Source organism: Lygodium microphyllum, chromosome 13, assembly GCF_053477565.2.
Source record: "Lygodium microphyllum isolate KBCC chromosome 13, Lygodium_microphyllum_v1.1.10, whole genome shotgun sequence".
In the NCBI taxonomy this organism is placed as follows: Eukaryota; Viridiplantae; Streptophyta; class Polypodiopsida; order Schizaeales; family Lygodiaceae; genus Lygodium; species Lygodium microphyllum.
In genome coordinates, this window is record NC_141147.1 from 39,904,060 (window position 1) to 39,928,872 (window position 24,813).

The window sequence follows — 24,813 nt, forward strand, 5'->3', positions numbered from 1 at the left end:
TGTACGATGTATTCATTTAAGCTTACATGACTTGATAATCTAGTTGGTCTTTCCGTGCTCTTGGCCCTCATTAAAGTGGTGCATTAAGGATACACCATAACCTTGTCTAATCAATATAACATAGCAACTATGTTAGATCTTGTACAATGTATCCATTTCAACTTATATGACTCAATAGTCTAGTTAGTCTTTCCTTGCTCTTGGCCGCTTAAAGTGGTGCATTGTCTAACTTGTCTAATCAGTATATCGTAGCAATTTGATTAGATCTTGTATGATGTATCCATTTAAGCTAATGTGACTTAGTAGACAATCTTTCCCTACTCTTGGCCATCATTAAAGTGATGCATTAAGTATAAACACTAACCTTTTACCCAACCACCACTTCTAAAGACATTTCTACGGTAGCATAACTTGCTCGGCTCAACATAAATAGCAGTGTTATTTAAACTCAACTAGCTTTTCTAGTTGAAACACAACTTTCTATGGAAATTTGGGTGGCAACACAACTGTTATAAATGGCATTAAAGCTAACTTGATTCTCCAAGTAGAAAAGCATTTTTGAGAAATCAGGCAACATAACTACTTGCTCAAGGCCTGATACAAATGACAGAAAGACTTCAAAGAACTCATTTTCAAAGCAAAAGCTAAAATACTTGGGAGAAATCAAGCATCATAACGACTTGCTCATGGCCTGGTACAAATTTTAAAGAATCGAAGTAAACAAACTTTTGTTAAATGAGTTAGTCACGTATCATATTTTCTCTTTTGGATACTCTCAATGCCCAAAAAAAGGAGGGTTGAGATGTCAACTCTAAAAAAGTAAAAAGAAAGTCAGAATCCACCATTGCGGAGTCAGAAATGATAAGTTTACATTGGAGAGAAAACTGGGCTTCAGATATAAAGCTCTTGCATTGGGATGTAGCACATGTAGAGTGTTAAGTGCTTCTTCAATGCCAGTTGATTCTCTGTTAACACGAAGCAAAGGACAAGAGAAGCTCCTTTCCAGCAACTTGAATCTAGGTTCTGGTATCCATGCTTGTGTATGCTGGTTTTATATGGGCAGAGACTGAAAGCACCAACCAATTTGGGAGTTGGAGAATTTCAACTTTCATCTCAACTCATGTCATTTTATTCTTGTTGTATGGCCCTAAAGTGCTGGCCCCTCATATATGCATCTTCCATGTTTCATGGGACTGTTAGTGTGAAAAGCTAGCAGATAATGTCTCCTCCAACTCTTTAGGCAGAGCTTTTCAAATTACATCACCATTACCTTGTGCAGCGAGGCCAATGCTCCCCATCAACAACCATGCTGCCTTCTCTTCCATGTATATATACTTTAGGGTCATACAACTGCACACTCAGTCCTAAAAGGTTCAAGACATAAACCCAAAATGCATTCACTGCTAGCTAAGAAAAGATGAACAGAGATTTACCAGCTTGATAGGAATAACAGAGTACTGAATGCCAATCTTGGAGAAGGCCTCGACTGCCATCAAGCAACTGAACCCAGGTATACTTGCATGTTCACTGTAGTGTTACATTGATCGTGAGATAACATTCTAAGTAATTTACTAGTAGACCAGCAAGTCAGCACCACTCAAACCATACTGAAACATCACCTGATGGCATAAGTGAAATTTCTGAGGAATAAATCATCAACTGATAGATCTTCCTCTTTAGAGTAGCTGCAGGTTCATTAACATCCCAATTAGAGTGCTTCTGTCAAACAGATTTGACAGCAATTAAAATTGTTACCTCCATGGTGGCCCCTTCTCGCAGAAACGTGAGACTCCAGTCATTGCTGGTAGAGTGCCAATATGTACTACCCTTGGAATACTGCTAGAAGATGTATCTGGAAAGAAATGTCATCTTTTTACTCTTTGAATGGTAGGCATGAGTCGAACATCCAGAATGAAAAAAAATCCAACAAACATAAACAGGAGACATTAAGAATGCAGGCTAGCGTAATTCAATAATAAATTTTTGTTTGACTGCAACTGCAAAAGCCATATGATTTCATGAACAGTTACTTAAAAATCACATTCACAAGATTGGGCAAGATTTTGTAGCCTTTTGGTAAATCTTAAGACAGGACGCTCTCAAAGAACCAATGGACATGTCAACTTAAATGGAGAAGATGCCAAGGGCTTGATGGCATGCATGTGCAAGTTCTTTCCATATTTACCCCTATCTGATACTTCAGTCTGAAAGACAAAATAAAACCTCTGAATATAACCCCATTAAAGGCCTGATGTTAGGTACGCGCAAACAGGAAAAGTCAACATGGAAAGCTCAAAATAAACATGAAATAATGAGAATCAAAAGCCAAACAGGAAAACAAGCACAGATAGTAGAGAAGCACAAAATTCAGAAGCAGTAACATCAAAAGCAAGGCCCAGGCTATAAAAGGAAGGAAAGGGATGTGTGTGTGTGTGTGTGTGTGTGTGTGTGTGTGTGTGTGTGTGTGTGTGTGTGAGAGAGAGAGAGAGAGAGAGAGAGGTCTCATCGCATTTGGAATGGTCCTTCTTGGGTCAATTGACGCAAGGCACGGGTTTTGGTCCAAGAATGTTTAGACTTATCAATATTGTCAGCACAAATTCCTCTTCAAGAGTTCTGCTCAATGGTGGTGTCACAACACCCTTCCCCCTTCGTCAATCAGTTAGGAGGCTTGCCCATTGAGTCCTTTGTTCTTTCCCTTGGCCACCCACCCCATTCTAACGATGTTGTCTTGTCTAGCGGCCAATGCTGAGGTGGTCGAACTCTCTCTCTCTTCACAAGAACAGTTGGTGGGGGAGGCCTTGGCAAATGACACCGTCATGTTTCTTAATGCTGATCTGGATAATATACAATGAGCAATGACCACATGGGTCTTGCTTGCCTTGGCCTTAGGACTACACATTAATGCATCTAAATCGGCCCTTATCAATTGCTCTAAGAGCGATGCCTGGCAAGGCGAGGTGGTGCTTAAAGGCTCTATTTTTAGGCACTTAGGCTATCCTTTGGGAGCGCACGTTTCGCCTAAAGTGCTAATGCATTGAATCTCCTCAAGCATTATGGATAAGTTTGTGTATTGGAGATTACAGGCTTGGCCTTTCCACATAAAGATTAAAAATAGCACAGACAATCATGATACCGATGGTTTCATCTCACCTTCCCTTGCTCCCTTGGCCGAAGTCTCATCTACAACAAATTGCTCAACCCGTCCGGTTTTTGCTTTCGAAAAAAGATCCTACATTCTACATGGATGGATATCTCTTGGACCTCTTGGCACCATGTTTACACTTTGAAACGAATAGGCAAAAAAGAATGGGCCATAGGGTTATTTTGGACCCAGAGACACATCTGATTGCTATTCATTGGTCACTGTTCCAGGCCTTGTGCGAGGATAGGTAACCCTGGTCATTGATTGCCACGTTTTTCCTTGAGATTCAAGGTATTAAGCACAAGAACACTAGGACTTCTGCCTCATGGTAAAATGTGGTTAATGCCCAATAGCTTATCAATCTTAAGTTTTCCATGCTATTGAATCATTTGGTCCAATCTTGGAGATCTTTCCTTGTTTGATCTTCTTAACACCCACCTCCGGATCGGGAGGTAGTACACTTCCTAAGATCAGAAGTGCTCACAGTTTCAAAGCTTCTCTTCTGGCAAGGCAAAGAGAAACAAAGGATGATGTTGAACAGGATGGCATGCCTAGGACTCGTCATTGTTCATGATGCTCTTCTACCTATTCGTGGGGCTGTTATGTCCTTCAAATCAGCTCGATGCTACTTTCATGTTTCTAGAGCCTACCGCAATTTGTGCAACCCCATCTCCACCTATTGCTTTCCTTTTCTACAATTTTGGAGCTATTGGCACAATAAGGTCACTTGAAATTCTTTTGTTTTTTACTCTTCTAGCATTCAAAGGCATCTCGATAGACTAAAGGGTCTCCTACATTGACAGTTGGATCTTATTCAGCACACTGATCTTCTTTCCAAGGAGGACTTGGTTCATTGGCATATAGCAATTTCCACTGTTTCTTTGCCTGACTTTTATAATCTTTTAGTCTTCTAACTTTATTATGCTTTTAGTCATTTTATATAATATAATCACTTAACATGTTGATTAATTCTTAATCACATGTTTAAGTAAATGTTGTACATGTGAGATGCAACTGATCTCTAAATTTTCTCCCTCTATACCATTCTCTCTCTTTCTCCAGCTATTTCCCAGCTTTGCTCCAAGTTTTACAACAATCCAGCCATTGGAGGTGAAGATTTTGAGTGAATCTCTACTATAAACCCTAATTTACAGCAAAAATTAAGGTTTAGTAGTTGCCTTGGGAAGCATGTCAAACATTGAAGACTCCAAGACCTGAATTATTCAAGGCTACACGTGATTTTCAGCTGAAATCAGGTGTAGAACCATCATATTTTGGGCATTTCCACTCTTCTCAAAGTGTGAAGGCCAACTAATTGCCCAAATCAAGGAGCAAACCAGATTAAAGACTTACTAGTCACTTTCAACAGCAAGGGGAGTTTGGATTGAAAAGGGGATTGCGAGAATCCCGTTGTAAATCAACTTCTAATTCAATAAAGCTAAAGAAATACCAAAAGGGACGCCAGTTTTGGAGCCAACCAGGTGTCCATTGTCCAAAGATTAGTAGGTAAATTTGTGTTTTCAGTTTTGCGATAAATGCTTAGTATTGTAATTAACTTGTAATCAGGGAATTACCACCCATTCACTGAAGGAAGGCTAATTTCATAGTTCCATTGCCGGGGTACCATCAAATCCTTTGAATTGGAGGGTCCATGGCACTCGATTGCAACTTGGGATCATTGCAATCTTGCTGAAATTTCTCTCAGCAGTGAATTACAGCAAGCATGTATGATACAGGATCAAGTGGAGAGGATACATCACTCCTTGGCCATTCACGTGTGATGAAGGGGGAAATGCAATGACTGATGTTGGACATGGTTCTAAACATAGACAGTAAGCTCAAAATGTGGAAAATGAACCAAGTGTTGGCACTCCTATACAGCAAGAGGCTGATGACCAGTAAGAGGCTGAAGAATTCAATGATAGCTTCAAGGATTGGATGCGAACAGCAGCAGAAAACCATTTCTTCCCCTTCCTCAACATCCGAATTGGGCCCCAAAGCCTTGACCGCCTGATTGATGAAAGCAGTGTTTAACTCAGGCATGTCTGCTGTGGCACAAATTCACAGCACTGTATGCCCTTCTCTGTCTGCACCTCAGGTCACATAAGACACAAATGGTGTCCCGTGAAGTCTCACAGGTCTGCAGGCGCAATTCGGAAGAAAGTGCAGGGTCAAGGCTGCCTGCAGCAACCGGTTTCTTACAGTATCTCTCTCCCTGGCTCTCTCTCTCTCTCTCTCTCTCTCTCTCTCTCTCTCTCTCTCTCTCTCACACTGTCCTATCCTGCTCACAGCAGTTTGCAGGCAGACAAGGCAGGTGACCTGTGCAGGGTCACACAAGCTGCAGGCACAGTCACTCATTCTCTGGTTCTGGGGTGTGCTGGCAGGGGTTTAGTGCAGGACGGCACAGCTGCAGGGCTTAGCGAGAGCAGGCAGGGCAGGATGGCAGGATAATCATGCAACCACAAGGGCAACACAGTCACACAATCTCTCGTCCCACCGTCTCTCTCTCTCTTTTTTTTTTTTCCGTAAAAGGTAATTGTATTAATTACGAAAAAAGGTACAAGGTTACATGATTACAAGATACACGATGGCTCTAAGCCACCGTGTGTGAACTTGCCAGTACAAAACACGGACTGAGATACACAAGTCATGGCAAAGACACAGAGGAAATTGCCCTATGCCAAGGAAGCAAGTCTTCCCGAGGGAGCAAGTCAGAGTGCCGAATGAGATCTATCTGCCAAAGCAAGAGGCCTTTAAGCTTGGCAATGTGTCCCGGAACATTAGAGGCCGAATCAAAAAGAAAGGCATTCCGAGTAGTCCAATTATGCCAGCATCCCCAGTATCTGAGAAAATGGAACAAGGTCTTCATATGCAACTGTGCCGGTGCGGGGTATTTTGGGCGTACAAAAACCCAATCGAAAGGACTCATTGAGAAACCAACCACAGCTCGCCAAACCGCTGACAAAAGGGACCAGATTTTCTTAGCAAGAGGGCAAGAGATAAATCGGTGATGGGCCCATTCCATAGCAGTGGTGCAGAAGAAACAGTTGCCGTTAGAGATTCGACGCTTGGAAAGGACCGAGGCAAGAGGAAGACCACCAATCATTACCCTCCAAAGAAAGACCTTGCATTTGAAAGGTGTCTTGTTCACCCAGCCCTCCATCACAGTTGCCTTCCACCATGACTGAGATTTCCGCAACCCCCATACAGTATTAGCTTTAGTGACCAGCCATTGATGATCTTTAATTAGAAGATGGTACACCTGGTTAGCCGAGCCCTTTTCCAAATTTAACCAACCTGCAAGGACCCAGTCCTGCCAAGGGCAATCCGCAGCAAGGGCAGGAAAGGGTTGCCTGCTCTGGAGCACTAATAGAAGCTGTTCCCATAAATCATGGTATCCACGAGGGATTCGAAAAAGCCTCCTGGCAGTACGAAATGATATGAAGACATTACGACTGGCAAGGGTGGCATCTGCAAACTGAGGTCAAGCCCAAACGGTCCATGCGGTTAAATTTTGGTCTAAGCTCCTGTTTGCCTTCCCATGAAAGTAATCTCGAGGCTGCCAACAATTCCAGTTGAAAAGAGTTAGTATTTACGCGGTCCTCCACTGGAGACCAACGCGCCTTCTGAAGAACCAATTGCCAGGAGCCAACCAAATGAACAAGCAGAGATGAGGAAGGACTCGAAAACCGAGAGTCTGCATTAAGCACATGCCACCAGGAGCCTCGAATTTGTGTATTCCCATGCAGAAGCCCACGGTCCTCAAGAAAATAACGGGCTATAGCGGCCCACGGGTGATGCTCCACACACATGGCACGAAAAAGAGACCAACGAAGTGCCAGCATATGAGTTTCAGCATCCAAAATAGCCCCACCACCCACGCGTTTGGGGATACATATATGCGACCACGAAATCCACGAAATACCGGCATGCAATGAATCCTTCTTCCATAACATGAAACGAATGGGCCAAGTGAGAGCATTCAAAGTAGGAGGAGTCCAAGGCAGCAATGGTAAGAAATATGTGAGTATTGGCAGCATAATTGTTTGAGCCACTTTGAGGCGAACATGGAAGGGCCAAGCTTGCGACTTCCAATAGAGAAACTTCGCTGCCAGTTTCTGTGAAATCCACTGTAGTAGTTGTTTTGATCGAACATCAACACCCAAAGGGTACCCAAGATGCTTGACAATGGAACCACGGGGCACAACCTGTCCCTGCCAGCCCAATGACTGTAAATTGGACTCCGTACAACTGAGAAGGGCCGATTTGAAAGTATTGATACGAAGACCAGAAGCCTAACCAAAGAGCGTCCAGACATCTAATGCCTTGCGAATATTGTTCTTGTCTGCACATAGAATCATAAAACTGTCATCTGCCAAAGATTGACTAACGAAGTGCTGACCAAAAGGAAGAGACAATCCGACCAACTGAGCAGGAGCTGCCATGGAGAATAACATCGACAGAACTAGATGAGTCGCCAGGGCAAAGAAGAGAGAACTCAAAGGACAACCCTGTCTCACAAAACGTGCCAGGACTGTCACAACTCTATAGAAACAGAATTTGTATTCTTTTTCATTAATTTATCTATATAATGATTTATTAAATTTGTTACCTTTGCACCAATTAGATATAAAGAAAAGTGCATTGGAGCTGGCCACTGATGAGTGGTCACAGGTTATGGTGGACCCACGCGGTAGGTTAGAGAAAAGATAATTCACACTTCCACCTATATGGCCCTATTGGGCGCCTGTGACCAGAACTCACACATATCAGGGTTAGACTCGCACACAGAAAGGATTGATGCCTTTAAGTGTGGGCTAGATCCGCCAGAACAGACAGTTACAATCAACAACATGGCATGATCATGAAATGCTTGTACAATGTGCATGTATGGGCTGAAAGTTTGAAATGTACATTTCTTTGCATAGGAAAGTCACATGAAGATTCTGATACCGTTTTTGCGATGTACACGGAAAAAGCTTTCATATGACATCCATATTGGGGGGGTCCCTATTTAGGAGGTCCCTAAATTTTAGGAACCTCGAATTAGCCTAAAAATGCTAGTCCTAAAAAATAGGGATGTCATTCTAAAAATAGTAAATTCTGTACTCTGACTGTGCTTACTAAATTTGGTTATTTCTATTCTTGACAGTATTCAGCCCAAAAAGGAAGACCATAGAGAAGAGACAAGTGTCAAGACACTTGTCACACAAGTTTCCAAGTGTCCCACCACTTGTCACATCTCATGACATGTGGTTGGACACTTGTCTTGTGCTACTCCACTTTCCCCTTTTGTACTAGCTCTTCCCTCTCCTATAAATAAGAGCTCGTTTTTCTTCATTCAGCATCATTTTTCTTTGCTGTAAACTCATGTACAGCACCCACAGATAGCTAGAAATTGGCCCCATCCATCCCCATCATCATCCCCCACTTCTCCATTATCAAATTCCTCCATATTTCCTCTTCTATCACTGCTGTTTTACAAGACAGCAAGTCTGTAAATTCATTATAGCACCTCCTTCTCAAGGTCTTTCTTCCATTTTAGCAACAAGAAGCAAGCCCTATCCATGTACTGCTGATCAACGATGGAGAAAGGCTGATTTCCCCTTTTTCTTCTCTCATACTGTAAAGAAATCAGTTCTTATCATTGCATAATAGAACTCATGTACAGCACCCACAGATAGCTAGAAATTGGCCCCATCCATCCCCATCATCATCCCCCACTTCTCCATTATCAAATTCCTCTATATTTCCTCTTCTATCACTGCTGTTTTACAAGACAGCAAGTCTGTAAATTCATTACAATATCTCCTTCTCAAGCTCTTTCTTCCATTTTAGCAACAAGAAGCAAGCCCTATCCATGTACTGCTGATCAACGATGGAGAAAGGTTGATTTCCCCTTTTTCTTCTCTCATACTGTAAAGAAATCAGTTCTTATCATTGCATAATAGATAATGCACGTGTGTTTGTACATCTCTGCATAACCCTCAATCTTGTCTCCATTACTTTTACATTTTCATGGCTGTAATTTTCATTTTCAGCTTTAAGTGTTCATTCTCTTTTATATTGAATCTCGAAAACAAGCGAATATCATAATTCTTAAGCATACAACGTTGTTCGGGGCGTTTACAATGGTATCAGAGCTTTGGCTCGGTCCTCTCCGCAACACTGATAGTGCTTACAATTATAAGTTTGTTTGTTTTCAGCCATTGCATTGAGTGCTTGAGCATATTTTTCTTAGAGTCTCAATGGATCAGTCGAGTGCTATCCTTCAAGCCATTCAAAGTCCTAGAGAGGAGAATCAGCAAATTCGTGAGCAACTTCTCAAACTAGAAAAAGTTAAGAATCCCAAAGAATTCAAGAAAAGAAGCCCACCTGTTTCAAGGAGACAAAGCCATACCAATGAAAGGAGCCGATCAAGAAGTCCAACTGCTTCTAAGAGGCAGTCCCATTCTACTTCAAGACAAAGAAAGAGATCGCGTCGAAGCTCATCCTCTTCTTCAAAGTCATCTGGCGCCTACTCTGATGGACCCTCTTCTAGTGACGAAGAGTCACACCCTTCTCGTGGAAGACCTCATCATCGTCAAAGGCGTCGACATTCTTCACCCTCGTCTCCATCTTCATCCCCATCAAGCACTTCATCATCTTCAACCTCAAGATCCGGGCATGGACGAAGGCATAAGAAGAAGAAGAAGACTAAGTCACTATCTCAACTTGAAAAGAAAATGAAGTTCAGTATGTATGATGGTTCCCGAAATCCTGATCTTCTTCTGAAGTTTATTCGTCAATTTCAAATTTTGTATGGTCGTGACAAGTATAAAGAAAACGAAAAGATTAAGTTTGCAGCCTTACATTGACTTAGCCCATACTTGGTGGACGGGGTTGGAATATGATCATGCTGCCCCAAAATCATGGTGATCCTTTATTCGCATGATACAAAGGCAATTTCTTCTATGTCACTGATGTAAAAGATAATATGAATGCTGAAAACCAAGAGCGACTTCAGCTCTTGGAAAAGTATAAAGATTGTTTTTCGGAAGATCCTCCTCATCAGCTTCTCCCAGAAAGGCCAGAAGACCATCATATTGATATTATCCCGGGCAGTTCTCCTCCTAATATAGCACCATACCATGTGAGCTGTCCTCAACAAGAAGAAATCAGAAAGCAAGTCGAAAAACTACTCAACCGTGGGCTAATTAGGCCAAGTAGCTCACCATTTTGTTCACCAGTTCTTCTTGTTCAAAAGAAAGATGGCACATTCAGGATGTGCATTGATTATTGAGCCCTTAACAAAATCACTGTGAAGAATCGGTTTCCTATTCCCAAAATTGAAAACGTTTTGGATCGTCTAGGAGGCTCAAAGGTTTTCAGCCGCATTGATCTAAAGAGTGGTTATCATCAAATTAGGGTAATACCACAAGATGTACACAAAACTACTTTCTGCACTTCATACAGTCTTTATAAATTCTTGGTGGTTCCTTTCGGATTAACCAATGCACCAGCCACCTTTAATCGAATGATGGAGCGCATCTTTAGAGAGCATCGACAATATGTCGGTACTTTCTTTGATGATATTATTGTCTTTAGCAAAAATGAAAAGGAGCATCATCAGCACTTGGAGATTGTTTTACAATTACTTCAACAAAATCAACTCTTGGTAAATGGTAAAAAGAGTGAATTTTTCATGCATAAAATAAATTACCTTGGGCATGTCATCTCTTCTGAAAGGATTCAGATGGATCCTGAAAAGATCAAGATAATCCAAGAATGGCCTCATCTTCATGATGTACATGAGGTGCAATCATTTCTTGGCTTATGCTCTTATTACCGCCGCTTCATCAAGCATTTTGCACATATGGCTTCTCCACTTCATGACCTTACAAAAGAAACAGAGCAACTCTTGGAACCTGAACAGATTTTGTTTCACAAGGATCGAACCACGAGAAGTGGCCTTGTGACATGAAAATTCTTACTAAAATTCAAGAATCTACCCACAACAGATGCACAGTGGGTAGATGAAAAATTCATGAAGGATTACCCAGACATTCTTCAGCCATATCAAGAAGCTTTTCAGCTGAGGACAGTTGAATAAAAGCCAGAGGGCTGTCACAACTCTATAGAAACAGAATTTGTATCCTTTTTCATTAATTTATCTATATAATGATTTATTAAATGTGTTTCCTTTACACTAATTAGATATAAAGAAAAGTGCATTGGAGCTGGCCACTGATGAGTGGTCACAGGTTATGGTGGACCCACGCGGTAGGTTAGAGAAAAGATAGTTCACACTTCCACCTATATGGCCCTATTGGGCGCCTGTGACCAGAACTCACGCATATCAGGGTTAGACTCGCACACAGAAAGGATTGATGCCTTGAAGTGTGGGCTAGATCCGCCAGAACAAACAGTTACAATCAACAAGATGGCATGATTATGAAATGCTTGTACAATGTGCATGTATGGGCTAAAAGTTTGAAATGCACATTTCTTTGCATAGGAAAGACACATGAAGATTCTGATACCGTTTTTGTGATGTACACGGAAAAATCTTTCATATGACACCCATATTGGGGGGGTCCCTAAATTTTAGGAGGTCCCTAAATTTTAGGAGCCTCGAATTAGCCTAAAAATGCTAGTCCTAAAAAATAGGGATATCATTCTAAAAATAGTAAATTCTGTACTCTGACTGTACTTACTAAATTTGGTTGTTTCTATTCTTGACAGTATTCAGCCCAAAAAGGAAGGCCATAGAGAAGAGACAAGTGTCAAGACACTTGTCACACAAGTTTCCAAGTGTCCCACCACTTGTCACATCTCATGACATGTGGCTGGACACTTGTCTTGTGCTGCTACACTTTCCCCTTTTGTACTAGCTCTTCCCTCTCCTATAAATAAGAGCTCGTTTTTCTTCATTCAGCATCATTTTTCTTTGCTGTAAACTCATGTACAGCACCCACAGATAGCTAGAAATTGGCCCCATCCATCCCCATCATCATCCCCCACTTCTCCATTATCAAATTCCTCCATATTTCCTCTTCTATCACTGCTGTTTTACAAGACAGCAAGTCTGTAAATTCATTACAGCACCTCCTTCTCAAGCTCTTTCTTCCATTTTAGCAACAAGAAGCAAGCCCTATCCATATATTGCTGATCAACGATGGAGAAAGGTTGATTTCCCCTTTTTCTTCTCTCATACTGTAAAGAAATCAGTTCTTATCATTGCATAATAGATAATGCACGTGTGTTTGTACATCTTTGCATAATCTTGTGAGAGTGAGAATTACTTCTCCTCACTCTCACGTTGATTGTAACTAGCTCTTCCCTAAGGGACTTGGGTTGAGCAGAAATACATTCATTCGGGGGGGTTGCCCATCTTCAACCCTCAATCTTGTCTCCATTACTTTTACATTTTCATGGCTGTAATTTTGTGAGTAATTTTCATTTTCAGCTTTAAGTGTTCATTCTCTTTTATATTAAATCTCGAAAACAAGCGAATATCATAATTCTTAAGTATACAACGTTGTTCCGGGCGTTTACAAGGACAAAGGGCTCTGTAACACCATCATTTAGCATAACTCGCGAAGAGGCCGCTGCACCAATGGTGTAGATCAAGCGGGACATCCAAGTGCCAAAGCCCATCGTAGACATAAGTTCTGCAATGAAAGACCAGTCTAAATAGTCAAACGCCTTTTCCAGATCCAATTGGATCAATACCACTTCCTGACTAGAGTGCCTTGCATAGTCAATAGCCATTTGCACATTTAAGATATTATGCAGAATGTTGCGGCCCTTAATGAAACCATATTGAAGAGGATGCACAACGGCCGGAAGATGTTTGTGGAGCCGATTCGCCAACACTTTGGAAAAGATTTTATACATCGAACCCATCAAAGAGATTGATCTCCAATGTTGCAACATTGACGGCGAAGGAACCTTTGGAAGCAATTTGATAAGCCCTTCTTTCCATAAGGAAGACATGAACCCTGTTTCCCAAACCTGCTGAAACATACCCGTCAATGGCTTCACCAATTGGGTAGCAGAGCTCTCAAAGAATTCATTGGTGAGACTATCCCAACCGGGACTTTTATCCTTAGGCAGGCGCAACAAAACATCCATAACCTCCTCACAAATATCAGACTCCAAAGTAGTTTGCATATCAAGTGGAACCTGCTGTCGGACCAGATCATAGAAGACTGAACGTGCATGCGTAACCTGGTCAGAAGGTGACTGAGAAGAGCCAAGAAGCTCCAGAAAATAATTCCTACACATATTAACAATAGTCTGAGGGTCAATGACCATTTTACCCTCTGAATTCTAGAGTCTAGTCATATTTTCTCGAGCCGGAGAGGCATGCAACGCGCGAAAGAACTTATGAGTTTGAAAAGCACTATCTTGCAAATTCTCAATTAACTTTTGTAATTTGGCCTGCTGATAAGATTTCAGCTGAAACTCTTTAATAAGATTAGCCAAACGCATTGCCAGTGTCAGTAGAAATTCATCATCTAGAGTGTCTACCAGCAGAGAACAAACCAAAGCCAGTAAGTCCTCCGCTGCATGTCGACGCCGCCGACAAAGAGAGGCATGATGGATCCCATACTGCCGAGCTATCCGCTGCACATTAGAGAGCAATCGTTCAAAGGAAGCAGTGCCCTCAGAGGCGAAGTCCAATAAAAATCTATCAATCAATTGCTGCATATAGCCCCGAAAGAGCGACTGCTTCAAATAAGAGGAGGTGAAAAAAAGGGAGTCTATCCAGCAGTTGCATAAAAGGTGCAATGGGTTGTGCAAGTATCTCAAGCTGGAGAGGGAAATGGTCCGACAAGGCATATTGCTGCAAGACTGTCATTTCCAACATCTCAGGAAAAAAATCATCATCCTGCATGATGTACATTCGGTCCAACCACGACCATATAGTGGCATACAGCACCGAATGGAAAGTAAACCCTGTAGAAGAAGGGTATAGCCAGGACCATAGATCTTGCTTAAGCACGGCAAGAGCAAACACATTCCACACCCGACTTTCCAGAGCGTCCATCACCGAATGCCCTGAAGTGGATTGTGAAGAATCAACACACATATTAAAATCCCCCATCAAAAAACCCCGTCTGCCAAGTGACAAGGAGGTCTTCAAGGTATTCCAAAGATCCCGGCGGGATAAAGGATCATTCGGAGCATATAGGCCCAGTAACCATAAGATTTCTTCTTCAAATAAAACTTCAACCACCACAAAGCGGCCATGTACATCATTTTTAATAAGAACCGGCTGATATTTCTCATGTACAATCATAAGCACACCAGAATAATGCCCGGCGGGTGTCCCTGCATAAAATAAGCGAAACCCATGGCAATCCACAACTTTTCCTGCTTCACCGTGACCCTTGTGTTCTACCGCACACAAGACATCCCACTGATTCTCATGCAATACAATCCACATGGCATGTTGCTTATGGCGAGAACAAATGCCTCACACATTCCACGTGGCTATCTTCATGTGTATTCCAAAAGAAAATCAGAAACGAGGCACCATTTGCCTCGATTTAACCTTTCTGCTAGAATATCAAGGACACCCTCATCCAAAAAATCAGCTAACACGGCAAAAGAGTTCTGAGGCCAGCTTTAGAGGTAGACGAAATATCCATTGTCTTGGGGATGGAACGGGAATAACGACGATCCCATGGCGTAATCACATTCCCTCGAGTATCAAAAGCCAACTTAGCAGGTGGGCCCTTTGGACCGTCGGTATATACTTTCTGAGCAGACTGATTACGGGGAGCAGAAGGAACCATAGTACGTGCAGCGTGCTCTGAAGACAACATTTCTTTCCTGCGCATATACGTATGCATGGAATCTTGTGAAACATTAGGCCCAATAGCTGGCAGGCCATCATCAATCTTTTTACCTTTTTTGGGACGTGCCTCTACCCAGTCATTGCCACGGGAATCCAAACCCAAAGCAGGTTGTTTACCTTTATCAAGAACTTTATGTGGCTAGGATGCATTCTGGGACGGAGCATCAAGCACCATGTCTTCCATTGGCAGCGCAACATGCTTGCTACCATCCTTTGGAAGACAAGAAAATTGAGATAAGCATGACTTCTTCTAGTCCATACAATAAATGACAAGTCCAATATATCCTTCTGGTATAGCAAAACACTTATGCCTATGTAGATGACACTTTTTCTCTCTATTTGATTGCTCTTCTTGATGAATTTGTAGTGCTTTCTTTGCCATCACAAGCCCCTTGTCATCTCTTGTATTCTTTTGTCGAGCTTTTAAATTTACACAGATGCTATATAATCCCAATCTAACTTTCCTTAGGATTGATACATTGCTAAAGAACGATTTCCAGGATCTAGTGAAATGTGGATAGCTAACAAACTTGTTCGCAAATTTTTGAAGCCGGAACCATATCCTCTGGTTCCTCTGTATCAGAATCCGGACCAAGGGCAACCACCGTTTGGTCGATAGAAGCCAAATCCAGTCCAGCCATGGTGTTTCAGTACGTGTGCAGGTCGGATGCCACACCAGGAGCTCGCGGAAGACCGAGACAGCACAGGCCTTCCCCCCCCCTCTCTCTCTCTCTCTCTCTCTCTCTCTCTCTCTCTCTCTCTCTCTCTCTCTCTCTCTCTCTCTCTCTCTCTCTCTCCGTGTGTGTGTCTTGCTGCAGCACAGATCTCTGTCTGCTGAGTTAGAAATCGGCACCCCTATAAGCTGGTTTCTCACACGGCGGAGGCCGAACCTTTGCTATATCACAGAATTCTTTCTGTTGTGCCAAAAACCTACAAGACTGCGTGCCGGTCGCTCTTAGTACAGGAGATTTGAAGGCCAAAAGAGACAGGGAACTGACGGCGAAGTCTACAGTGCAGCCACCTGAGTGGTGGGACAGAGTGCGCGCAGGACAGGACCAGGACGTCTGGAAGGCAAGGGTGGAATTCAACAGGTCTGGCAGCATAGTTTTTCCATACGTGAATCAAACGTCAAACGCAAACACGTATGAAAGTATGAAATGAGTATGATTCAGATCCTAGAGCTGAATCATACGTGACCCTAATTTTTTAACATATTCTTAACAAAATATGAGAAAAATACACAACTTTAAGATATGATAAACATGATAAACATGTGCTAATTTCAAAATAAAAGAACAATGCACAACTCTTGAACTTTGAAGACTGAGACTCCAGAGTTTGAGTCAATATAGAAGGATTCATCATTCATCATTCAACTTTCAAGGAATTGACATGATACATGATACATCTGTCATCAAGATTCAAGCCAAGTTGCCCAATGCCAACTGCATAGTAGACTAAAAACTGAAAGAGAACAACCAAAAGCAAAACTGAAAACTGCATAATAGAGTCACATCATATATCATGATTCATGATTCATCTGTCATCAACTAATCTACTCATCATCTTCATCATTCTCAAGAGTGCAGTCCTCCTCCTCCTCCTCCTGCTCATCATCATCATCATCATCATCATCATCATCATCCTCCTCCTCCCTCTGATGTGGACCAAGAGAACTCGAGCTAGGAGCATCACTAGTGCTTTCCTCCCTCTGTGGCACTGGCAATGAGGCTACGATTTCCAAGTAGAGAGCTGTGTTTCCCACAGTTTGTGGAGTTCCTCAGGCTGAGTTCAGTTGTTTTCAGTCACAATTCCTCAGGAGTGTGTGTTTCAGACTGCCTGGATCCAGGGAAAGAGTCGGCAGATAAAGGCGACCACATTCTGTATGCTTTTGTGTAAAGTCGTCAACATTTTTTAATTAAAAAAAACGTCAAGTCTGATATGGGGTTTTCAGACGTTTACAGACGTCTGAAATTCATTTCAGATGCGTCTGAAAACAACTATGTCTGGCAGGGAAGACAGACGGCGCCCGCTCTCTCTCACGCGCGTACCTGCTGTACAGAAGGTCAGGGTCGTTGGGCAGGAAAACGGAGCAGATTCGCCCTCGCTGGCTCACGGTCCGGCTGCACGCAGGGTCAGGTCGATCCTGCACAACCCAGGGGAAAGGGTTCAGGCGACGCGCAGGGCAGGGAGGCGCAGGGCAGGTCCGTCGGCAGCTCTCTCTCTCTCTCTCTCTCTCTCTCTCTCTCTCTCTCATATCAGCCAGCAAAGAAAAATGAAAACGAGACCATTCATCAGGTATAGCAATCTAAACCACAGAAAAGAGATTCTAGTAAAGAAGTCATAACATGGATTGAAGAAAAAGAACTACAAGAATGATTTAAAAGGAAATTGGAGAAGAGGAAGAGATAGAGAAACAAGTCTTTGTTCCCAAAACATGAAATAATACAAAGAATGTTGTGTAGATCCATTCCCTCAATCGATTTTTGGAGATCCCTCAATCATGGTCAAAGGAAAGAATTTGATATTCCAATACACAACAATGCAAAAAAAGATAGCGGTAATGAAGCAAATCAAATCCTTGCAAGGAACCAAGATATCGATGGCAGATGAGCTCACATTCACCCAGCTCAAGAATAGGGAACAAGAATTGGCCTCAGTACATGAAGCTAGAAGACCGGGAAAATGGGCACTCTACAAATGAGGTAGAGCCATCATTGCAAAGTCCCAAACCTCAAAAGCAGAAAGGACATGACCATCTAAATGCCTAGTGGATCTTTTGATATATTGTACTGCTATCTGGTAAGGATAGCACAATCTTAAGAGTTTTGTTTTACTTTTTCTTTATTAGTTTCCCACTTGACTATGCCTTTTGGCACCCAAAGTGGAATATACAGATGATGATTGATGCACACACGCGCATATGCACATGCACATGCACACAAAGGAGGATACATCAGATCATTGCTCGAGCCAGAGCCAGAGCCAAACTACCCAAGAGGGAGGAGATTAAGACTGCTTCACTAACCAAGAGGAATTTCCTGATACCATATGTACCCTCATACCACCAACTAGTTCTTTCTTTTGTGCTCAGCATTTAGATTCAGATTTCTTTTGTTATACTATTAATCTCTAAACACTTGCATCATTTCACAGACAGTTGTAATGTATGGTCTCATAGGTCACTTTGGCCTCTTGCTGACGTTAGTACATCATTCCATTTCTCTCAAAACAACAACCAGCCTGCACTCCAACCTCTATATTATGTATATTTCATGCCATTCAAATCTCCCAATTCCCATGCCCTACATTTGGCCATCCCCCTCACATCCCTGCACTGTCACTGTCCTCGTCCCCGTCCCTCATCACTTATAACTATGTTGCCCAATCATCTAAGGCTCATGGACTATTGTGCACTTTAAGTTTCCCTAAATATGGTGAAAAGGCAGAGAATTCATACTTAGATATGCGGCCAACAGGAGAAGAGGGAGACAAAGAGTAGTGTTGGCTTGTGGCCCATAGGTTGCAGGGCAAGTGGGAAGGGTTTTGTTGTTGTTATTGTCATTGGTTGATGTTCAAGGAACTACAAGGTTGAAGATATCATATAGTTAGAGGAACCTTTTTTTTTTTTTTTTGGTTCTGCGAGCGCACTTAGGAAAAGGGTAGATAGCCCTAAGAGTGTTCTGCTCTTATTACCATTCCTATCAGCAAAACCAGGAACTGTAACATAGAACCACCAGACACTTAAGGTCTAAATTTGTTATATTGAAATTGGTTTCCAGAAATATTGCACTTTGTAGATTGAACCCTGTTACACCTTAGAAATCCAATCTTTGGATGAAAGAGGAACGAAAACATATGAAGATAGAGCTTTTGAATTTTTTTGCCTCCTCACCAGTTTTGTGCAGAATTTCAAGTGCCCTTCCTCCAGGGTAGTTGGCATAAGATGCTTTAGAGATGATACATATGATGATTGAGCTGTGATACCAATGCTTATCCATCAGACTCAGTGTGTTACTGTATATATACTAATGTGTTTGCAGAGCACATAAAAACTGAACGCCACCTTGCCAGAAAGGTACATATCAATCCGATGAATAAGCATGCCCACAATGGCTTTTTACGGTTGTTATAACTGCCAACCAAGAAGCATTAAAGCACGAGGTAAATAGGAATATCATAATTCTATAATTGACTTTCTGATATTTCAGTTACATGCTTACATTCTGACAAGTGCAACCGCTGATGCCAGGTTTAGCATTGGAATTGCAAATAGTATGAAACGAAGCTCCTAAAATCCAGATGCCCAATAATTTCATAAGCCAATTGCAATGCAGTGTGCTTATCAAATGGGTAAGATGTTAGTTTGTTAGATTATCCACATCATAATAAAACTAGTGGTGGAAGATATCTGGTCCATGATTACTCACCTTATGTGCAAGCTTAGAATATAGTATCACAAAAATAAAAACAGGAATGACAAATTGGCTTATCCGACGTTCCAGCACCAAACCTAGCTGTAAATTCAGTGCCATTAACATTATTTGATCAGGAGACAATACCAAACATTTTAAGAGATGTCCAAGACTTGGCATGGGAGACTTACATACAAAAGCGGATAAGAACTCAACATTGCTCTTGGCAGGGCTGATGTGAAATACCAGTGCATTGGGGAGACCTAATTTATCAAACCAAAAACTGCTGAACCATCAAAAGTGAGTTATCTAGAATATGAACTAAATTTTCATAGCCCTAGTAGAAAACAAATTCATGCAAAATTAAGTCCCTTAAACAAGAAGTCAGTGAAAGAGTAAGGATTCTAAATGGTTCAGCCACCTACTCCCCATTCTGAGCTTCGATTCAAAACTGAGTTGAACCAAAAAACCTCCATTTCAGGCCACAACCATCGCCCCCACATCACAGAGTCAACCAGTCCTGTTAATCCTACAAGCACCAAGATATCATTGATTTGAATTCTAAAAATTCTTTGACAATGCACGTGTGACATCCTAAAGAAAAGTTTGCCAGGTATCATCATTGCAACAATCATGCATTTCGACTGCAGAAAAAGATAGCACAGAGAGAGAGAGAGAGAGAGAGAGAGTTTCAGAATGTAGAGACTTCCCTACCTATACTTAGCATTGACACAATAAAACAATGCTTCGCAGCAGACCATATGTCAATCTCTCTCCTCTGATACATTCACAAACATAGCAGACTTCAATAATATTCAAAACTCCGGATGGTGGAAAATCATCAGCTGCAATAGCATACCAATAGGAGAGAGAGGCCTATCGGACCAAGAAGAAGTATGACATCACACCTAAACACAACAGCTGCAAAGACCTGCAATTTGAGCAAGATTTGCTGGCTTCACTACACAATTCCTTATGGCATAAGCAGAACTAAAAGAAAGTTTCAAATGATATAATATTTTAACACAAAGACGTTAGGAAAGGTCTTGCATAATGAATGCAGCATGCTCTTTAACACTTCAAAAAACTAACCTGTCAACCATCTTCCAACTACAGGCTTTATAGTCACCATGGAAAGAATGCACAAGGGGCTAATATCTTGCAATGGGTCTAGCAAGGCCATATGGAACCAAGGTTATAAGAAAAGAAGCCATAGCATGATAGTATGACAGTGCATCGTGCTAGCAAATAGTTGACAAACAAACATATTCGGCGTACTAACACCACCTACTGGCTTTCACATCCTATTCATAATCTCTTTTGCAAATTAACTTTGAGGAAGCCAGCATGCAGACTTTGGCACTGAATCAGCTCAACCAGTTAGCACAATTCATATTTCAGTATCATTTGAAGTTTGATCCGGTGAGGACAGCTATGCTGAGAAACCACTTCTTCAGTTTACACACTTCAGTTAGGGTTTCGCACTGACAGCCCCAAAAAGGGCTGATGTCCACATTTTGGTCACTTTTCAGTGGGCGCCCACTCAGTGGTGCGCCACCCTAGACAACTTATGCCTATGAATAGGCAAACACTTCATTCATTCTCATCCCACTTCAGTCATTCTTCACCCCTCTTCCTTCATCACTCCAACACTCTTCCCTCTTCTCTCCACTACTGCCCATACCCCTACTATAGGACATCGCAATTCATTGTCACCCTTCCCCTTCTCCTTCAAGCGCCCTATTCCATCACTCAGGTCTTGCCTTTGGAGCTTTCCCAACTTGGCGTCATCTTCTCCAACATTGGCATCAGCTTCTTCCATCAAGGCTCTCTCTCAATTTGCGTTTTTCTAATTGGGGGCCTTCTTCCTGTCTGGCATCTTCTCCTACAGCCTGGCGTCAGCAGTCTTCACCCTAGCGATAGCACCCACACCCTACATCAACTCCTGTTCCTCCACATGTCATCACTTTTCTGTGTTTGACTGTCTGCGAAGCTTCTTCCACCCTGGCGAACATCCTTGGCATCAGTCGTCAGCATTTGGGCTGATCTCTCCCTGTGTTTGACAGCTCTAACACACTCAGGGATTTGCGTTTTGCTGCCCAAGCTCAGTCCCTGGCATCTAAGGACTGCAGTTCGCTCCCTTGACAGCAACTGGTGATCATCTTCTTCATTTCCGATTGCATCAGAGGACTACAGTTATTGTGTTTCTCCCCGCAATTTTCTCCCTAGTTCCACCTTTTCAGTTGTTAAAACTTTTCTTTTCTATAACAAGGTATTCCATGGAGCCACTGCAAGTATCTTTCTTAGTTTCAGTCCCATCAAGCCTCTTGACAGCTTTCCTTCTCCATGGAAAAATATTCCATGGAACCATTGTATGTATCTTTCATGGTTCCATAGTCTCATCAAGCCTCTTAACAATTTTACTTTTCCATGGCAAGGTCATTCATGGAACAATTGTAAGTATCTCTTTTGATCTGAGAGTCCTATCTAGCCTCTAGGAGACATAACATACAATTTTGTTTTGTTCTTCTTTGTTCAACCTTTCCTACATATTCCAACAAACTCCTTGCTCTCATGGGAGCGCACCAAGACATACATTTCATCATTTAAATCTAACAGCATCATGGATAAACAATTTTTATTGGCGGTAACAAATAGAGGAATGGATATTGGGAGCAACAGCCTGAGAAGAGGAGAAGGATTTCTTCCAGCCCTTTCTCAGAGACTTCTAGAGGAGACTGGAGGACTTTAGGCCAAGGAGATTTCTCTCTTATTCTGGCTATGGACCCACAGGAGGCTGGCAGTAGGCAGTTGCCTGGGGGTTTGCAAAGGCCCAATCACATGTTTGAGATGTATGGCAGTAGAGGAGACTTTCAGATTCCCCACATGGTGTAGCATTCTGTTATTAACCTTGTACTTGATATCTTCTCCCAAGTAGGGGGCTATGATGATAGCATCCCTCTGTGTGTTTTCTTAATTTATTGTTTGTCAGCAAAACTTATATATACATTGGTGTTGATTAACACCTACGTGTCTTGTACAGGATTTCTCTTCTTGTAAAAATGACAAACAAGTAGAAGGAAAATGCGTAACAGAGATGTTTCAGAAGAAGAAAGCTTTCACATATACCAAGCACTCAAGAGTTGCTCCAGGCTTTCCAGCTATCCAAAATGCATATGCCAAGTTTACTGTATAAACAATCGACGTCAAAACAAAGCCAAAAACAAACCACACTTGGTATCTTGTAGAAAGAGGATGCACAAATAGAGGGTGGCTAGTAGCATCCATATGAACTTTTTTGTATCAATGTAAAATAAACATTCCCAAAACAAGAGATGAATGCAGTTGCATTGAAAACCATCAAAACTAACCTACCTATTATTGAGGCAAAAATGTTCGGAAGTGGCCTGGTAGCATAAAAAAGAAGATGAAACTGCAACAAGGTGAGCAGTGTATATGCTAGGGAAACTTGGTGTCCAAATTTTTTGTATATCTACATAAAATATCAGGAGAGCATTTTGAGGCTTCAGTTTTACAAACTGTATCACATTCAAGCCATGTACACAGTACAAATTCACATTTGACATAATCTTAGGAGTGAGAGCTTTTAAACCTGAAGTCTCAATAAGTACAGTGAAAATAACACCAGAGCTCCAAGAACAAGTCGTACTGGTGTAAGTACAAAAAATCTGCAGACTGTTAGAAAACTAAACTTGTACAAAATGTTAAAAGAGTACCATTGGCACTTAAACACCTCATAGGCTGAAAAATGGTCTGGCTAGAACAAAATTTTGGCATTGAATTAGAATTACAGGGAGTCTATGTGAATAGCCTTTATTTTCTTTCTGCAGCAAAACAAACAACAATCATGTGAACCACAAGTATGCTTTTGATAAAGGACAAAAGTGCTCATATTCTTAACATGCAATCCAAAGGATTTCATCCAAAAAAATAAAAGAATACCACTTAGGCAAAACTGGGTTTAGACCAGATAGGACAGGAGCGGCACAAAATATCATGTGAAGACATTTTGTCACTGGATATATCCTGATAGTCTAGGAGTGATTGTCTATTGGTTGGTTTGTATGAGAAGTCTCTTGCCAGACTGATTATCTATAAGTGCCAAAAATTTTCGAAAAAAAGACAGCTTGTCTTTTCTCTCCATAAGTCCCTAGTTATCATGTTTGATAACATAGCCTAATTTTCCTAATGTACAACTCATTATATGAAAAAGTAATAAAAACATCCTTCTCCACCATAACACAAAGCATATAAACAGCAAACCTCATATGATTCTACCAGTCACTTGATGCAGCTAGACTCTACAGCCAAAGCACTGTAGGATAGCATCAGATCAGACTATATTTTACTGCAGCACCAGTAAACCATATGAGGGATCTATTCTTTTATGCTAACACTTGAGAGTGCAGAAAGCTTATACAGTCTATTCTTTTATGCCAACACTAAACACTGACAAGCTTATACATATTTCTGAGTATAAGTACTTGCTGGCTTCTGCACATTTGAACACTAAATCATATTAACTGCATGAAAATGTTTCCAGGGACTCACTGTCCAGAATAAATCTAAAACTTTGAGCTTTAGTAAATCTCTTAAAGATTTTGCAAGAACTTGTGGTTTATCTTTCTGTTAAACTGTAAGTCCAAATGTTCAAACCATGAATATCAAAACAGTGTTCTAACAGCTGACTACATACCAACATGCAACTAGAATCTCAATAAATAATTGGCTTACCAATCAGAAGACTTATAACTTTTGAACTCTCCCACATACCAATAGACCATACGATAGGTGATGACAACGTGCTGACAACAATCGCACCTGTTCCAAAGCAACAAATAGATAGAACATGAACAAACTTGATAGAAAGATCATTTGAAGAGTACTATTACCAACTCCTTAAAGAAAAAAAGAACATTAACCAATTCCAGTAAGCATTTCTGAAAACAGGTGTATCTCTACTAAACTCGTTTTCAGCCATCAGTGTCTGTGGCACTTTTCAAACTAACATAAGCTGCACGAGAGTTCTACTTTGCCTACTGCATTATCTCAACTGCATGCTATAACCTCTTGGCTGCATGTAGTCTAAGCAGAGGAAGTGAAAAGGTGCAAGAGGCACACCAAGTGTGGCCGACTGCTATTTTTTACCACATTAAATGCTGGCTGACTGGTCATAATTGTTGTATTATTATTGCCTACTTATCATAGTTGCCAAGGGTTTCAGAAACGGGAGGTTTGAATGGGTTTCATCAGTTTTGTACAAGTTTCCTAAAACATTAGAAACATGTTTTATTCAAGAAGGAAGAAAACTATCATGAGACTTCATAAGTATAGAGTATGAGTCGTATGATTTAATTTATCATTATTCATAAGCCTATACAATACAA

The 24,813-nt window shown here is 41.5% G+C and overlaps 1 protein-coding gene across 1 annotated transcript in view; it reads right to left on the reverse strand.

Moving 5' to 3' along the window:
* Positions 1–654: 654 nt before the first annotated feature.
* The window catches only part of ALG12 (homolog of asparagine-linked glycosylation 12), a 65,010-nt gene continuing 40,851 nt past the window's right edge, over positions 655–24,813 (reverse strand). The window contains 16 exon segments of the mRNA XM_087690983.1: positions 655–1,350; positions 1,434–1,527; positions 1,620–1,685; positions 1,756–1,852; positions 18,886–18,968; positions 19,057–19,125; positions 19,214–19,281; positions 19,421–19,582; positions 19,585–19,668; positions 19,831–19,934; positions 20,120–20,183; positions 20,265–20,336; positions 22,535–22,593; positions 22,781–22,898; positions 23,019–23,074; positions 24,161–24,247. Coding sequence (XP_087547109.1) covers positions 1,267–1,350; positions 1,434–1,527; positions 1,620–1,685; positions 1,756–1,852; positions 18,886–18,968; positions 19,057–19,125; positions 19,214–19,281; positions 19,421–19,582; positions 19,585–19,668; positions 19,831–19,934; positions 20,120–20,183; positions 20,265–20,336; positions 22,535–22,593; positions 22,781–22,898; positions 23,019–23,074; positions 24,161–24,247 — 1,367 coding nt within the window. The 3' untranslated portion in view covers positions 655–1,266.